At 53.5% G+C, this 17,551-nt stretch overlaps 1 protein-coding gene across 1 annotated transcript in view; it reads right to left on the reverse strand.

Annotated features, from left to right (window-relative positions):
- Positions 1-10,367, reverse strand: part of TMPRSS9 (transmembrane serine protease 9) — a 41,267-nt gene extending 30,900 nt beyond the window's left edge. The window contains exons 1-5 of the mRNA XM_058282122.1: positions 10,232-10,367; positions 5,373-5,500; positions 1,910-1,977; positions 1,616-1,791; positions 189-230 (exon numbers count right to left, since the gene is read on the reverse strand). Of these exons, the coding sequence (XP_058138105.1) occupies positions 189-230; positions 1,616-1,791; positions 1,910-1,977; positions 5,373-5,500; positions 10,232-10,367 (550 nt within the window). The remainder of the gene's footprint in view (positions 1-188; positions 231-1,615; positions 1,792-1,909; positions 1,978-5,372; positions 5,501-10,231) is intronic.
- Between the last annotated feature and the right edge of the window lie 7,184 nt (positions 10,368-17,551).

Genomic DNA, 17,551 nt, shown 5'->3' on the forward strand with positions numbered 1-17,551 from the left:
TTCGGTAGCCCCGCCCCCTTCGAATTCTTTGCTGCCCCAGCGAGGACCGGGTGAGCGAAAGGAATATTTACTTGCACTAGGGATGCATTTGTTTACTTGAAAGAAGTATTGGGAAAGCCCTGGAGGTGACTGCAATCGGAGAAAAGCTGGCAGCCCACAGGGAGCTCAAGGCAAGGAGAAAAACATACCTGACTTCAGATCTCTTTCTGCCAACAGCCCCTCCTGGCTTCCTGCAGTGAAACAGAGGAGAAGGTCATCAGAGGCGAAATTCTTTGAAAACATCTTACTGCCGGCAAAGCATCAAGCCGTGCTGTCCACCACTTAAATTAATTAAAAACGCAACCAAATTAGACCTTCTCTTCCTTGCTGGCAGAGGCCGCATTTCGAGTGCTCGAGAGCCTGCCATATTGGATCGCGCAGTGGGGGAACATTTCCAGCACCACGGAAAGTTCTAGCAGCCCGCAGTAGCGTAGAGGTTGCTTTAAGAGCTCAACGGGTCTGTCAGGGCTGGTGGGGAGGGGCCAGGATGACAAATCTTCACACTGTGACAACAGTCTAGACCAATGCCTCTGAACCTGTGCTCTCAAAAGACAACATACTGCACACGATGGAATATTATGCAGCCGTGAAAAGGAATGGAGCTCTGATTCATGTGTCAACGTGAGTGAGCCCTGAAGACAGCACATTGAGTGAAATAAGCCAGACACAAACGGACAAATATTGTGGGAGCTCATGGATACAAAATGATTAGAATAAGCCAACTCATAGAGTTGGAATCTAGAATTATTACCAGGGGCTTGGGTGGGGTGGGGAATGGGGAGTAAATGGTTAAAGGGTGCAGAGTTTTTCTTTGGGATGATGGAAAAGTTTTGTAATGGATGGTGGTGACAGCTGCACAATATTGTGGATATAATTAATACCTCTAAATTTGACTGTGGTTAAAAGGGAAAACTCTAGGTTGTGCATATGTTACTAGGGTACAAATTTTTTAAAAATCCATTAAACTGTACAACACAGTGAATCCCGAGTTCAATCATATAATAGTCCACTTATAAAAAAGTGTGTAAGGAATTCACACTGACTTTAATAGTCGGGTAGTATAGAGCAACTCTGTCTTTTCTGCATGATTTTTCTGTAAACCTACAACTTCTCCAATAAAAAGAAACACATGAAAACAAATGTTAAAAATGACAATATACCAGACCAGAGAATTGCAGAGCATTTATTCTTATTTCTATACCAGGGGTCACAAGCTACGGCCCACGGGCCGAAACCGGCCCGCCGCCCGATTTTATCAATAAAGTTTTATCGGCACATGGCCCTTCATTTACAAACTACCTGTGGCTGCTTTTGCCACAGCAGGGCTGAGGAGGTGCGGGACTGGCTGACCCGCCAGGCTGGGAATATTTGCTCGCCGGCCCTTTACAGGAAAAATGTCTGCCAATCCCCGGTCCACACCCTGGCAGTGAAACAATGTGTGTGTGTGTGTGTGTGTGCGTGTTCTCGCCACAGGCGTGGCGATGATTGAAAACCTGAAGGTTGGCGGGACTTAAAACCACGCGGACACGGCAGAGAGGCCCCTGGCCCGTCTCCCGCGGCCCCCGGGCCCCCTCACCCGTGAGCTCGGCCGACAGGATGGTGCCGTAGGCTGCCAGGGGGACGCCCTGCTCCCACAGGCTGGTGCGAAGGCCCCGCTGCAGGAGCTCCTCCTCCAGGGCCAGGCTCAGCGGCCGGACGCCTCGCGGCAGGAAGCGCAGTCGGAAGTGCGCGAGGACGCTGGCGTTCCCGTCCCTACAGGTCGGGGAAGAAACCTTTGGAGAAGGACTGCTCTCTGCCGGAATCTTCTAGAACCTTCTGGAATCTCCCAGGTGTGCCGCCGAAGCTGCCCACCCAGGAGACTCCGGCTCACCTGTAACTCAGCACGGTGCAGCCCGCGTAGCTCGCCTCTAACTCCGTCTTCCGAAAGCTGCTTAAAATCTGCAGGGGAAACAACACCAGGAGAGGCTGAGGTTCAGGGTGGACCCCACTCCCGGCCCGACAGAGAGCTGGTAGGGGTTTCGGGGAGTGGGCGAGGGCTCTGGGAAAACATCTCCTTGTTTAAAAACGGTGATAAAATACACGTAACATAAAATTTGCCATTTTCAGCGTATGGCTCAGCGGCATGACACGATGATCACAAGCTGTACAACCATCACCACCACTTCCCACACGGCTGCATCCCCCAGACAGAAACACTGTACCCTCGAAGGAATAACTCCCATCCCCTGACCCCTGGCGACCTCTGGTCTATGTTTTTTTTGGATTTGCCTCTTCTGGACATTTCGTATAAATGGAGTCATCCAGGGCGTGGCACGACACCTTCAAGGTTCACCGTGTTGTCACGTGTATCAGAGCCTCATGCCTTTTCATGGCTGCATAGTATTCCCTGGTCTGGATGGACCATACGTTGTCCACCCACAGGTGACGGACTCCTGGGTCGTCTTCACCTCGTGGCGGTGGTGAACAGTGTCGCGACAAGCAGTGGTGTGCACGCATCTGTCGGCGTCCCCTGTTTTCAATTCTTTCGAGAAATCATCTCCTTTTAAACTCAAGAAGGGAAGTGGACGTGGCCCAGTGGTTAGGGCGTCCGCCTACCACATGGGAGGTCCGCGGTTCAAACCCCGGGCCTCCTGACCCGTGTGGAGCTGGCCCATGCGCAGTGCTGATGCGCGCAAGGAGTGCCTGCCACACAGGGGTGTCCCCCGCGTAGGGGAGCCCCACACGCAAGGAGTGCACCCCGTAAGGAGAGCCGCCCAGCGCGAAAGAAAGTGCAGCCTGCCCAGGAATGGCGCCGCACACATGGAGAGATGACACAAGATGACGCAACAAAAAGAAACAGATTCCTGGTGCCGCTGACCAGAATATAAGCGGACACAGAAGAACACGCAGCGAATGGACACAGAGAGCAGACAACTGGGGGGGAAGGGGAGAGAAATAAATCAAATAAATCTTTTTAAAAAACCAAAACATAAGAGGTTTCCACATACCCCACCCCCCATCCCCAAGAAAATATCTTAATTTCTGTTCTACGCTGAAGGTATGGTGAAGCGATAATATTTTGAATATACTGGGTTAAATAAAATATTAAAATTAATCTCACCTGTCGCTGCATACTTTTTTTTAATATTAGAAAATTTTCAACGACCCTGGGGCTAGCATTATGTTTCCACTGGCGTGTGCCGCCCTAGGGCCCTGGGCTGAGGTTGGCACACTGCTGCCCGTGGGCCACATTTAAACGGGCCCCTGTTTTCACGCTGTCCGTGAACCAAGAATGACTTTTACATTTTCAAATGGCTGGAAAAAATCCAAAGAAAAATATTTCCTGGCGCCTGAAAATTCTATGAAATTCAAATTTCAGTGTCTGTGGTTCAAGTCGTCTTGGCATTCATCCTCACGCCTGGTCCGCTGTGTGTGGACTGTGTCCCTTTTGTGTATTTTTGTTCTTAGAAGAAAATTTAAAACATTAAAAAAAAAAATCTAGCTATAACTCACCTACCATAAGGTGCACCCTTTTAAAGTATACAGTTAGATGGGTTTCAGTCTGTTCACAGAGTTGTGCCATCACCACAATCCATTATAAAACCTTTTCACCCCAAAAAGAGACCCCATGTCCCATCAGCAGACTCTCCCCCTTCCCCAGCCCCTCCCCTCCCTTCCCCCAGCCCCTCCCCCAGCTACCCTCCCCCCTCCCCCCTTCCCCTCCCCAGCCCCTCCCCCTCCCCCCTTCCCCCTACCCCAGCCCCTCCCTCAGCCCCTGGCTGTCACGAATCTCCTTTCTGTCGCTAACGATTGGCCTCTTCTGACATTTCTCATCAATGCAATGAGACAAGAGGTGACCTTTGGTGTCCGCTTCTTTCCCTGAGCGGGACGCCCCCAGGTCCCCCCACGTTGTCACATGGAGCAGAACTTTGCTCTTTTTTTGTGGCGGAGTAAGATTCCACTGGCTGGGGCCCCCTCTGTTCACTCATTCACACACAGGGAGCGGACGCCGGCGTGGCCGCCACCTTGGGGCTACTGTGAGTCACTCTGCTGTGCGCATCTGCGTGGAAGCTTCTGGGCACACGTGGCAGACGCCAGGGCCTGGAAGAGCTGGTCAGGGGGTAACGCCACGCTGAGCTTGTTTCATTTGCATGCTTCCTTTTTTTTTTTTTTTAGAGAAGTTGTAGCTTTACGGAAAGGTCCTGCAGAAAATAGAGTCCCCGGGTGGTAACACCTGATAGTGAGCAGAGCTAACGCTGCGGTTTATAAACGCGCTTGTGGCTGAGAGGGGGGTCCAGGGATGGAAATGTCAACTGAAAGGAAGCTAGAGGATCACCCGGGGACCACGACATAGCGGATTTAGGTGGTGAGTGAAGGTTGTGGTGAAGAGCATAAATTTAAGTGTAGTTTGTCTTTACAAAGTGTTTAGAATATGGTGCTACATGGGAAAACTACAGCTAATGTAACTTACGGGCCATAGTTGGCAGTCATACTGTAACGGTTTTGCAGCCCTGCCAAGAAGATACTGTATCAATTCTAAGCAACAATTATAGAGGAGCACAAGGGGTGTGGGATTTTCCTTCTGGAGTCAGGAAAACGTCCTAAAATGGACTGAGTGATGACGGCCCAGCTCTGGGATGAGAATGAGAGCCCCCGATGGCCACTTGGAACAGGTCGTGCAAAGCACTCAGTAACACAGGGAATCCAGCGGTGGAAGAGGGACTGCGGCTAACAGAAACAAAGCGAGACTGTGCTCTTATGAACTAGAACAAATATATAACATTGTACTAATACAGCGTGTTAGTAATCGGGTGGGTTGAGGGGGGAAGACACTGAATGTAAAAGATGGGTAATAATTAGTAATATTTGGACGATGCTCTTTCACAGTAACAAATCTTTCACGACAACACAGATGCTGGCGGTGGGAGATGTGTGGGAGCCTTGGATGATGATATGTACGTTTGTTTCATAAGTTTGCAGCTTTAACCATACACTTCTAGTTTACGTATGTCCATGTAGGCATGACGTACTTCAATCAATTTTTAAAAAAGAAAATAGAGTTTCCAATTCCCTGCCTCCGTTCGGATGTGGTTTCCCAGAGCAGCTGCACCACAAGGATAAACTTATTTCCAACCCGGCCCAGAGCCCTGCACGCACTCGGGCCGCCTGGACGCAACTCTCCCTGGTGCGCCCTCAGCCCCCTCAGCCCGCCTCAGGGCCCGCCGAGGCTGCGGCTTCTCCCTGGGCCTCCATCCCCCCTGCTCGCCTTCCCATCCTTCGGGCCCGGGAAGCTGCTGGAGGTCACAGCCACCGGCTGCCCACGTATCCCCGCGCCCCGGGCCCCCCACGCTCACCAGCGCCTCCAGGGCGGCCGTCAGGGTCCGGTAGTAGCGGGAGGACTCCCGCCGCAGGCTGCCGTCGTACCTGATCCCGCGCACCTGCACCGTGTGCTCCACCGCCACGCCCTGCGCGGAGAGGACGGCTGCGGGCGAAACGGGGCGCCGTGAGCGTCCACGCACCGCCCTCCCCTCGGGTCTCGGCCGTGTCCCCGTGTCCCGGGCTGCCCGTATTTGGAAATAGGGTCCTTACCGATGTGACTTGTTAGAAAAAATTTTTTTTAATTTGTCTTTTTTTTTTTTAAAGATACATAGATCACAAAAAATGTTATGGTAAAAAACGTAAGCGGCTTCCCCATCCCTGCCCCCCACCCCCCTCCTCCCACACCCACCACCTCTCTCCTCATCGCGGCACATGCACTGCATTTGTGAACACATCTTGGCGCACTGCTGCGCCGCGTGGATGATAGTTGACACTGTAGCTCACACTCTCCCCCAGTGCATTCAGTGGGCTATGGCAGGATATACAGTGTCCTGCATCTGTCCCTGCGGTATCATTTAGGACAACTCCAAACCCCGAAAATGCCCCCACATCACGTCTCTTCCTCCCTCTCCCTGCCCTCAGCAGCGCCCGTGGCCGCTGTCTCCACATCAGTGCTGCAGTTTCTTCCATTACTAGTCACAGCAGTTCTGTAGTAGAACACCAGTAAGTCCACTCTAGTCCATGCTCTATTCCTCTATCCTGTGGCCCCTGGGATGGCGATGTCCCCTCCGCCTCTATATCGAGAGGGGCTTAGGTCCCACGTGGCTGATGGATGCGATAGAAAAAAATTTCTTAGGGGTTCCCAGGGATCGAACCCGGGACCTCGTCCTGGCGAAGCTGGAGCTCAGCCGCTGAGCGACACCCGCTCCTTGGTTCATTTAATTTAAGATGAGGTCGCACCTGCCTGGGGTCCTTATAAGACCAGGACAAGCAAACCCACGGAGGAAGAGACGAGGACGCGTCCACAAGCCAAGGACAGGAGCGTGGCCGGCAGGCACCGGCGTGGCCAGGGCAAGCCCAGGAAACGGAGACACCCGGGGTGGGGACGCAGTCTCGAGGCACAGGGCGGTGGGTGCTGCCCCCAGGTCCCCCATCGGGACCTCCTTGAGGGCGGGGCCGCGCCTTGCTCATCCTCTCTCACCACCCAGTGTCACCCCGGAAGGGTTCTGTCTGAAACCCACGATAGCAATTTTTAAACACGGAAAGAGAAGGGCTGGACTAGCAGCCACGTTCACCATGAAAACCTGAGTTTCTAACTATCGAAAGTGCACGGGAACTGCTAAAATACACACTAGCAAAAAAAAAAAAAAAGGATCATAATTTTAAAGTAAATAATGGGGAAGCGGATGTGGCCCAATGGATAGGGCGCCCGCCTGCCCCATGGGAGGTCTGAGGTTCACACCCCGGGCCTCCTTGACCCGTGTGGAGCTGGGGCAGTGCTGATGCGCGCAAGGAGTGCCCTGCCACGCAGGGGTGTCCCCGTGTAGGGGAGCCCCACGCGCAAGGAGTGCGCCCCGTAAGGAGAGCCGCCCAGCGCAAAAGAAAGTGCAGGCTGCCCAGGAATGGTGCCGCACACACAGAGAGCTGACACAACGAGATGACGCAACAAAGAGAAACACAGATTCCTGGTGCCGCTGACAAGAATACAAGCGGTCACAGAAGAACACACAGTGAATGGACACAGAGAGCAGAAAACGGTGCGGGGGGGCAGGGGAGAAATAAAATAAATCTTAAAAAAAAGTAAATAATGACAATAGCAACCGCACACCGTGTAAATGGAGTCTAATCCTGTTTATCTTTCAGCTCTAAAAACGGGACATTATGCATTCAAGAAACGGAAAATAAAGAAAAGCGCCTCTTTCGTCGCGCGAGCTGCCCGTGCCGCCCCCCACTAAGGCACTTCTCATCTGAGGTCACCCCAGACTGGCCGGAAGAGGCAAAACCAGCCCAGAGGAGCCCCGGCACCTTCCCCCAGCCTGCCCCCTGCTTGCAGCTCCAGCTGAAGGTTTAAGCTCTGTCCGGGAAGGCGCTGAGTTTTAAGGGCTTTTAAAATCTGTCCTGTGGGTTCAGGGGCCCTGCTGGGGATTCTACTTCTCTGCTGTTTCTAAAATGTCTGTGCGGTTCTGGCGGAGCCGGGAGCCCTGACCCCCAGCTCCTCACTCGGGCGAGTCCACGCGCACGGGCACATGCGCGCCACGCGGCGCCCGCGCTGCCCTGCGCCTGACTCCCGCAGCCCCTGGGGTCTCAGCCCAGCGCCTGAGACTCTGGAATTCTCTGGAGATTTCTAAGACAATTTTTTTTTTTTGAAGGAGGAACACAACTTACTATTTTGCCAAATGAGGCCATTTCCCCCAAACCGCCGTTATCATCACTGTCTCCTCAAACGAAGGCGACGTTAACACCCAAAAGCAAAACTGCCGTGGCGGCGTAGTGCCTGGGGTCAGTCTGTGCCAGATCAGGGCTGTCAGTTTCCGGCCATGATGGAATGTTCTAGATCTGCGAGGGCCACGTGCGGCCGTTGGGCCCTTGAAGTGGGGCTGCTGGGCCTGAGGACCCGAACCTTAGATTTTATTTAATTTTACTTTATTTAAGTTTAGATAGCCGCATGGAACTGGTAACTGCTCTTTTGGAGAGCGTTGTCCTAGCGCATGTACGAGATGAACCTTCTAGAGAATGTTCACTGCCCGATCGCTTATACAGGCCTAACATTGGAACCAGCTCAGCGCCTCTCAAGAGGAATGTCTACCCGCGCACTCTGTATTAGCACAGAAAGAACGCGGACAGACTGCTAAATGGCAGAAGCAAGCTTCAGGAAGAGACTAGACTCTCCTGTCATTCATACAATAGATGCGTGCAAAAGTACTAAGTATTATTTCTGGATCCATGGACATTTCATTGGTCCTCAATATTCGTGGATTCCATATTCGCAAAATCACCTACTCACGAAAGTGTATTTGTAACCCCCAAAACAGTATTACCAGAGATTTTGTGGTCACGTGTAGAGTGGCTAAAAATGTGAGTCGCCCAACGCACCCGTTCCCCGCTCCAGTCGAACGAGGCGGTGCTCTGCCGCCTTATCTCAACTCTCACACTGTAAACAGGTGTCCTTTTTTGTAGTATAGTTAGATGCTTGTTTTTCCAATTTTTGTGCTTTTTGTGGGTGATTTCACCCTGGGTGTGGTGCTAAGGGCTGTCTAGTATTCCTTAGCACAAAAAGGCTGCGCTGCAACTTAAGGAGAAAATCCTTATCCCGGATAATCAGTGACAATGAGTCAACATCTCATTTAATGAGCTCCAATGACCTCCTACCTCGGTGAGATTTATGATTAAACTTGCTTAATTTTAGGTTCAGGGACTTTGTTTAAATGCTGCTCTAAAATGCTGGGAAGGTGACCCCGGGATTAAATGGGGGCCAGCTCTAAGGAGCTGCTCAAAGAACTCCCAAGGGCATTATTGTATGCAAATGCAGGGAGAGCAAAAGCGAGAAGGTGTCTTTAAACCAAAACCTGCCTCAAACAATATCCTATATTGATTTATTGGCGAAATGGCAGGAGCTGAGGCTCCCTGGAGCCTAACCCTGTGTCTTCTAAGGATAGAAATTTGGTATTTACTACGTCAGTGTCCTGGCAACTTTAAGGAACATAAAGAACCCACGACGACAATCGAGCGTATATGTACGCAAACGTGTATTTTAGAACCACTCATGACAATATTTGCCATAGACATGCCAGAGGGAAGAATGGCATGTGGTTGCCATCTGCAATATTTTGTTTTATACTAAAAAAAAAAAAAATACAGCTTTTTGAAAAGGTGCTCTATCCTCATGTTCCAAAAATCAAGCAACACCAAAGAGTATATGTGGTAAAAAAATCTCCCTCTCTCACCTGTCCCTCAATTCTCCATGGTCCCCTCTCTCAAGATAACCAATTAATTAGACTCTGATGCTTCCTTCCCGAAAATAATTTATGCACTGTAGCAGTCTGATATGGTCATGAATTCCAAAAACAGGTATTGGATTATGTTTGTCATCTGGTCTGTGCCTGGGCGTGACTGAGCTATGATGAGGGCTCTGATTGGGCCACATCGTTAGGGCATTGAGTCCCCGCCCCTTGGTGGGTGGGACCCACAGATAAAAGGCAAGGGACAGAGTGGAGGATTTTTAATGTTGGAGTTTGATGCTGAAGCCTTAAGCTGGAGCCCCAGGAAGTCAGCGCACAGAGGAAAGAGAAGCCAGCCCCAGGAAGAGAGGAGCCCTGAGCCCAGGAAGAAGCAAGACCCTGGAAGGGAGGAGCCCAGGAAGCCTGAGCCCTCGCAGGCGTCGGCAGCCGTCTTGCTCCAACACGTGGAAATAGACTTTGATGAGGGAAGTGACTTACGCTTTAGGCCTGGTGTCTGTAAGCTCCTACCCCAAATAAATACCCTTGATAAAAACCCACCCACTTCCCGTATTTTGCGTCAGAACCCCTTTGGCTAATACATACACATTAGCAAACTTTTTTCTTACCTGCTATTCTGCACCTCCTTTGCGTATTTTTTACAATGCACGGATGTAAAATAATCCTGTATGTTTTCTCTCAAATTATTCGAACATCACACTCGTATGAAAAAAAGGGCGCACACGTGATCTAGGCGCGACTGTTGACTGGGGGCAGTGGGATCATAAGCGACTGTTCCTTTTCCTTAATACTTTAAACAATTTCCCAACCTTTAAAAAATTCACTTCCCTATCCCTGTCTCCGTTTACCCCAGCCATAAGAACGCCTTGGGGAGCCCCTTGGCCCGGGAAAAGGGCAATGACCCGCGCCCGGCCCGGCCCGCAGCCGCCCGCGCTTACCCAGGAGCGCGGCCAGGGAGACGGCGCCGGCCAGCAGGAGCGCGGCCGCGGCGCGGCGCCGGCACGCGGGGGCCGGGCTGGGCGGCTCCTTGGTGGCCTCGGACACGAGGTGCAAGTCGGCGACGGCGGGCTCCATGGCTCGAAGACGCAAGGCCAGCGACCTAGATGCCCCAGAGAGGGGGGACACAGAAAAAGTGGATCAGCGCCGGAGGGGTCCCGCCTGCGGCCGCGGTGGCCCCCAAAGGGCCGGGAGCGCCCCCGGAGGAGAACCGCAGAGGGGCTTCGCGTGGCCACGGCCGGCGCGGCGTGCGTGGGGGCCCGTGGGCTGCGGGGGCGCGGAGCTGGAGAAAGGTGAGCGGCGAGGAGAGGGGTGGGTAAGGCGCCCGGATTCCCCAGAGCCAGGTGCGGCCCAAAGGCCACGGGACGCGGAATGAGGGGACGCGGGCGCAGCGCCCCCGTGGGAGACGCCCCCCAGCCTCGGCCACGGCGCGTCGTCAGCCGCTCAGTACGTCACCGGGTTCTACCTGCGTTTTTTTTTTTGTCTTTATTTTTTTAATATTACATTAAAAAAAATATGAGGTCCCCATATACCCCCCACTCCTCCCCCCATAACAACAACCTCCTCCATCATCATGAGACATTCATTGCACTTGGTGAATCCATCTCTGAGCACCGCTGCACCTCATGGTCAGTGGTCCACACCAGAGCCCACACTCTCCCACAGTCCACCCAGTGGGCCATGGCAGGACATACAATGTCTGGTAACTGTCCCTGCAGCACCACCCAGGACAACTCCAACCCCCGAAAACGCCCCCACATCTCATCTCTTCCTCCCACTCCCTACCCCCGGCAGCTACCATGGTCACTCTCTCCACACCAATTCTACGTGCGTTTTTGTTGAAAGACGTCTCGTTGATTTAAGCCCAGCACCGTAGCTCCCCGCTCAACGAAGCGGATCTAACACACTTTTGTAGGTGACTCAGAAGCTTTTGTCCACTCTGATCCATACTCTGTTCCTCCATCTAAGGACCCTGGGATGGTGGTGTCCACTCTGCCTCTAAATCAAGAGGGGCCTAAGATCCCACGTGGCTGATGGATGGGATTCTCCTGCTTGCAGCTGTGGACTCTCCCGGGTCCCTGGGGTGGTGGTTGACCGTCCTCACCTCCCTGTAGCTGTCCTGGGTAAGTCCAGTGAACTGGAGAGCAGGTGCTGCAGCTCTGCTGGGGCTCAGGGTCCCACTGGCACATGGGCAGGCCAGAGATTGAAGTCTCCTGAGTATGGACCAACCCCAGTGTCAAACACAGCTCAGGCAAAGTGACAGAAGAGGCATGTGTGCAGAGGTCACGTCTGAATCCAACTCCATCACGCTCAGAAGCACGAACTCCAAAGCAGGGCCCACTGATGAGGCATGAACGCCAGGGCTTCTGTCTGGCCGCGGGACCTGGGTGTCTCCGTAGCCCTCAGGAGCACCTTCCTGGTATTCTACTATAGAATCACTGTGACTCTGGCAATGGGAGAAATCATATTATTGATGTGGAGACAGTGGCCACGGTAGCTGCTGAGGGCAGGGAGAGGGAAGAAGAGCTGTGATGTGGGGCATTTTCGGGACTTGAAGTTGTCCTGGGTGGTGCTGCAGGGACAGATGCTGGACATTATATATTCCGCCACAACCCACTGAATGGACGGGGGGCGAGTGTGAGCTACGGGGTAAACTATCATCCACGGGGGGCAGCAGGGCCCCAAAATGTGTTCACCAGATGCAGGGAATGTGCCACGATGATGAAGGAGGTTGTGGTGTGGGAGGGGTGGGATGGGGGGTGAGGTATATGGGAACCTCTTATGTTTTTTAATGTAACATTTTGTGTGATCTATGTACCTTTAAAAAAAAAAGATAATAAAAAAAAAAGCTTTTGTCCCTAGAGGAGGTGCGTTCTCAGCAGTGGCATTACCACCTTCAAGGGGCACAAATTGGTTCCTGGGGAGGTGAAACACCCTTTTTTTTGTATAACACACAGATATATGTACATAAACAGATCCAGGATATCTGTAGTATTAAATTTTCAAAAGGGGTGGGGAGGAGATTGGGAAAAAATGTGCCTGAAAATGCTCCATAGTGAGAACACCATGACAAGAAAAAAAGGGTTGAAAAACCCTGCTCCAAGAAGACGGTCTCGAGTTGACACCAACTGTCCAGCTTAAACATTAAATTGTGTCTAACGATGGCCCTCTGTAGGCCAGCTCTCGTCCCAGAATGTTTTCTATTTATGTTTTATTTCAGTAGACCAACGGTAGCACCCAGAATGGATGGTAGAATCAAAGTAGAGATTCGAATTGTTTTGCATTTCTTTTGGGAAAAAAAAAGATTATCCATTACAAAGGCCAGTGGTACAGAGGTGGAGAAGTCCAGTGTCACAAATCAACGCCACTGCTTTGCTCTATCAAGATGGAGCTGGGGAAGCGGGTTTGGCTCAACGGATAGGGCGTCCGTCTACCACAAGGGAGGTGCAGGGTTCAAACCCCGGGCCTCCTGACCCGTGTGCAGCTGGCCCATGTGCAGTGCTGATGCGCGCAAGGAGTGCCCTGCCACGCAGGGGTGTCCCCCGCATAGGGGAGCCCCACACTCAAGGAGTGCGCCCCGTAAGGAGAGCCGCCCGGCATGAACAAAGCACAGCCCGCCCAGGAGTGGCGCCGCATGCACGGAGAGCTGACACAGCAAGATGACACAGCAAAACGAGACACAGATTCCCAGTGCCAAGAATACAAGCAGGCACAGAAGAACACACAGCGAATGGACACAGAGAGCAGACAACTGGGGGGGAAAGGGGAGAGAAATAAATAAGTCTTTTAAAAGAAAAAAAAGACGAGCTGAGCAGCTGTGGCAGAGGGGCTGCAAATCCTGGTTCTCCAAGTTTCCTATGTGGCGGCTTAAAACAACAGAAATCGACCATCTCCCCGCTCTGGAGGGCAGAACCCCGAAATCAAGGGCGCGGCAGGTCTGCTCACCTCCCAAGGCTCGTTGCTGGCCCCTGCAGCTCCCGGGACGCGCTGACCCGCCCCCAGTGGCCTCGTCTTAATAATCACACCTGGCGAGACCCATTTCCAGGGGGGTTCCCATTCCCAGGATTTGGGGCGAGGACTCAGACCGTGTCTTTTGGGGGACGCAATAGAATCCATCGTTTGGGCCCCGATGAAAACGTCGGCCAGTCCATGAGTTCAGCCATCCCCGACGGACGTGTCTCCACCCAGCCCTGGCCGTTTAAGAGGGTCTGGAAACGCGAGGGGCGGGATTAGCTGCCGGCCACCGATCCCCTCTGCTCTCGGGCAGTGGGTTCGCCCAGAGCAGCCCACGACTGGCTGCCCGGAAATGAGAGCCCGTGACCCCTGAGAGATGTCACAAGTGACCGTGGTGGACAGATTCCAAGACGGAGTGGGGATTCGTCTCCCGGGGCTGCTGTGGCCCAGCCCCACGGGCATGGGTGGCTTGCAGCCACGGAAACGTATTTTCTCACGGCCCCGGAACCCAGAAGTCCCAAACCAGCAGGGCCACGCGCCCTCTAACTGCTCGAAGGAAGGCGCCCCGCCACCCCGGAGCACCAAGGCTTGCAGCTGCTCAACACGCCAATCTCTGCCCCCGTCTTCCCACGGCCGCTTGCCTCTGCGTGCATCTTGGTGTCTGCTCCTCTCCTTAGATGTCACCGGCCCTTGCATTTAGGGGCCACCTCATCCAGGATGACCTCATTTGAGCTAAGTGCCTCTGCAAAAATGCTGCTTCCAAGGGAGGTCCCGTTCGGAGGTTTTGCGTGGACGCGGGTTTGGGGGGAGATGGCGTTCAGCCCGCTGCAGGCACCATGAGCCTGCCTTCTGCTGTTTGAAATCTTGGGATCTACGGCCAGACCACCCTGAACGCGCCTGGTCTCGTCTGAAATCTTGGGAAGCAGATGTGGCTCAAGCAGTTGGGCACCCGCCTACCACATAGGATGTCCCAGGTTCAGTTCCCGGTGCCTCCTAAAGAAGATAAGAGAGCGAGCCGATGTGAGGTGCTGGTGCAATGAGTTGCTGATGCAACAAGACGCAATGGAGAGACACAAGGAGGAAAGCACAATGAAAGACGCAACAAAGCAGGGAGCGGAGGTGGCTCAAGCGATGAGGCGCCTCCCTCCCACATGGGAGGGTGCGGGTTCGGTTCCCAGTGCCTCCTAAAAAGAAGATGAGCACACAACGAGCAGACCCAGAGAGCAGACAGCGAGTGCAAATAAGGAGGGGGGAAGGAGAAATTTTTTTTAAATCGAAAAAAAAAGATCCTTGTGTTCCGCCCCCTTTGACTTGCTTCCAACCCATGACTACAGCAAAGGTGATGAGCCGTGGGATTACGAGAACACAATTACGTCACAGCAGACTGGCTTCCTTCTTGGTGGGGCATGCTACCTCGCTGGCTTTGATGGAGCAAGTGGCCATGACGGGAAGGGCCACATGGCAAGGAGCGGAGGGCGGCCCGGGGCTCTCAGCCAGCAAGAAAATGAAGCCCTCAGACCTATACCCGCACGGAACTGAATTCTGCCAACCGCTCATGACCTCGGAAGGAGGTCTTTCCCCCAGCTGGACCCAACTCACACCTTAATCCCAGCCTTTGAGGGACCCTGAGCGGAGAGCTCAGACTGAAGCCAAGCTCAGACTAAATGTGTGCTGTGGAAGCTGCTAAGTTTGCAGTCATCTTGTTACGCAGCAATCGCTCACTGATACAAAGCCACTTTATCCACTACATGCCACTCAAAAGTCAACTGCTGGCCCAGTTTCATAACCCTGAAAAATCGGAGCCGTAGGCGATTTCTCCATCCGAGTGTTGATGCTCTCTTTTTTTTCACTCTCTCAGTAGGAAGGCTGCTGTGGGATCTGCGTAAAACAGGCACAGTGATTGAGCTCGCCACTGCAGCACCCTCAGATCCAACAGAACAGGGCTGAAAATGACGTCTTCACCTCTGAAACGTCTCAGGCTCCAGAGCCAACAAATTCCCTTTTCCCCTTGAAGCAGTTCAAGCTGTTTTGGCCACGGGGCCTGAGAGAGCGCTGACATATGCTTGGGCGCCTTAGCCCACACCCGGCCGCCAGCTGGCTCGGTCTCCTGCATCCGGGAGGCCCGAGCAGGCCTTCTCCTCCCGCGAAGCCTGCAGCCCGAGGAGCAGCCTTCTTCTCCAGAGGCGCGGAGGCGGCCCGCTCTGTGGTCCTCAGAGGCGGGCTCGTTTCCTCCCCGCAGGTGTGCCGCGAGCTGCCTCGGCTCCCCCGGGACAGTGCTGCCACCGGGCGCGTGGACGGTGGTCCGTGCCCGGCCTCTGACACGTTGGCTGCCATTAGGAAGCCACAGAGATGGACCCTGGGTGAGCAGTCCCACTCGGGTGTCCCTGACGGGGCACCACGGAGCTCCAGCTCAGCTGCGTGCGTTCTGGAAGGTTCTGCAGCTGCTCCTGGGGTCCCTGGTGGTGAAGGATGGACCTCGGTCCCAGATAAAATACAGAACCCCTGGGTAGCTCTGAATATCGGATCAACAATAAATATTTCCTTAAAGGATACGTATAGGGAACAGATGTGGCTCAAGTGACTGGGCTTCCGTCTACCGTACGGGAGGACCCGGGTTCGATCCCCGGGGCCTCCTAGCAAAGGTGTGTCTGTGCGGCGAGCCCTGCAGCAAGAGGATGACGCAACGACGAGGAAGGCGAAGGGGAGAGTCAAGGCCAGACGTGACAGAAACCAGCTGAGGTGGCACAAGTGACAGGGAACCTCTCTCCACATCAGAGGTCCCCAGGATCAAATCCCGGTGAACCCTAGAGGAGAAAAATGAGAAGACAAAAAGAGAGAGAAGTAGATACAGAAGATCTCACAGCGAATGGACACAGACAGCAAAACAGTAGCAGGAGCGGGGGGAGAAGGAAAAAAAAGCATAAGCTTTACCAAAAAAAAAGGATAAATATGAAGCAGATTTGGCCCAATGGATAGGACGTCCACCTACCACACGGGAGGTCCAAGGTTCAAACCCCAGGCCTCCATGACCCGTGTGGAGCTGGCCCACGCGCAGTGCTGATGCGCGCAAGGAGTGCCCTGCCATGCAGGGGAACCCCACACACAAGGAGTGCGCCCCACAAGGAGAGCCGCCCCATGCTAAAAAAGCGCAGCCTGCCCAGGAGTGGTGCCGCACACATGGAGAGCTGATGCGCCAAGATGACGCAACAAAAAGAGATGCAGATTCCCGGTGCCGCTGACAAGAATGCAAACGGACACAGAGGAACACACAGCGAATGGACACAGAGCAGACACCTGGGGGGGGGGGAGGGAGGGAAGAGAAATAAATAAAAAATAAACCTTAAAAAAAAAAAAGGATAAGGAGGCCCCAAAGCTGTATTTTAGTATAAGTATATCCTGTGCAATGTCTGGGACATACTTATCCTTAAAAAAAAAGTGCTTGTTGCTTATCTGAAATTCAGATTTATCTTGGGCGTGCTGTAGGTTCATCGCTGAGCCTGGCCAGCCCGCGCGGGGGCCCCGGCAGAGGCTCCGTCCCCAGGAAGCAGGTCCCCGCGGGAAACCACGCCTCGGGGCCACCACCCAGGGCCAGGGTCTCGCGGGGGCGGAGGGCGCAGGGCCGTGTGACATTTACCGCTCTCTTCTTACCCTGGAGCCGAATTGCCTTCCCGGGAGCCAGAGAAACTCGAAGAATCCCTTGATGGACTGTTTCGGGGACAGAGATGCCGAGATGCCCTTCTGTGATTAGCGCTGGAACCTCCGATTCAGCGCATGAGCTCATCGACGCTCCCCGCAGCCCCCCACGCTGTGCCCATTCAACCCAAGCCGCCCCGCCCTGCGGGTTTTCTAAGGATTGCTGTGTTCTCTGAATTGTCTTGTCATCACTCTCGGTAGGTGCACAGAAAGGGCCCTCCCGCTGCTGACTTCGAATATAAAAGCGCTATTCATCCGGATCCCTACCCGTCCAATATCTACAATGGGCCCGGCTCAGCGCTCCAGGTCCTCAGCTCTCAACGAGGTTGCTAGGATTCTCTGGGCTCACAGAGCCAAAATCTTAGTGGGAGAGACCTCGATCAATTAAAGTTACAGCCACCGTAAAGGCTCCGCGGAAGGGACACATCCATGGGGCTTTGCGTCTGTTCAAAGGGGACTCTGATCTATCGGGGGGGGGGGGGTTGGGGGAAGGATTCTCCGGGGAGTGACAAAGGACACACAGGAATTCAGTAAGGGACAAGCAGAAGAGACACGTGCATCCAGCAGGAACAAAATACGTAAAATCCCTGTGGCATGAGGGAAGAAGTGAAGGG

Source organism: Dasypus novemcinctus, chromosome 19, assembly GCF_030445035.2.
Source record: "Dasypus novemcinctus isolate mDasNov1 chromosome 19, mDasNov1.1.hap2, whole genome shotgun sequence".
NCBI classification, from domain to species: Eukaryota; Metazoa; Chordata; class Mammalia; order Cingulata; family Dasypodidae; genus Dasypus; species Dasypus novemcinctus.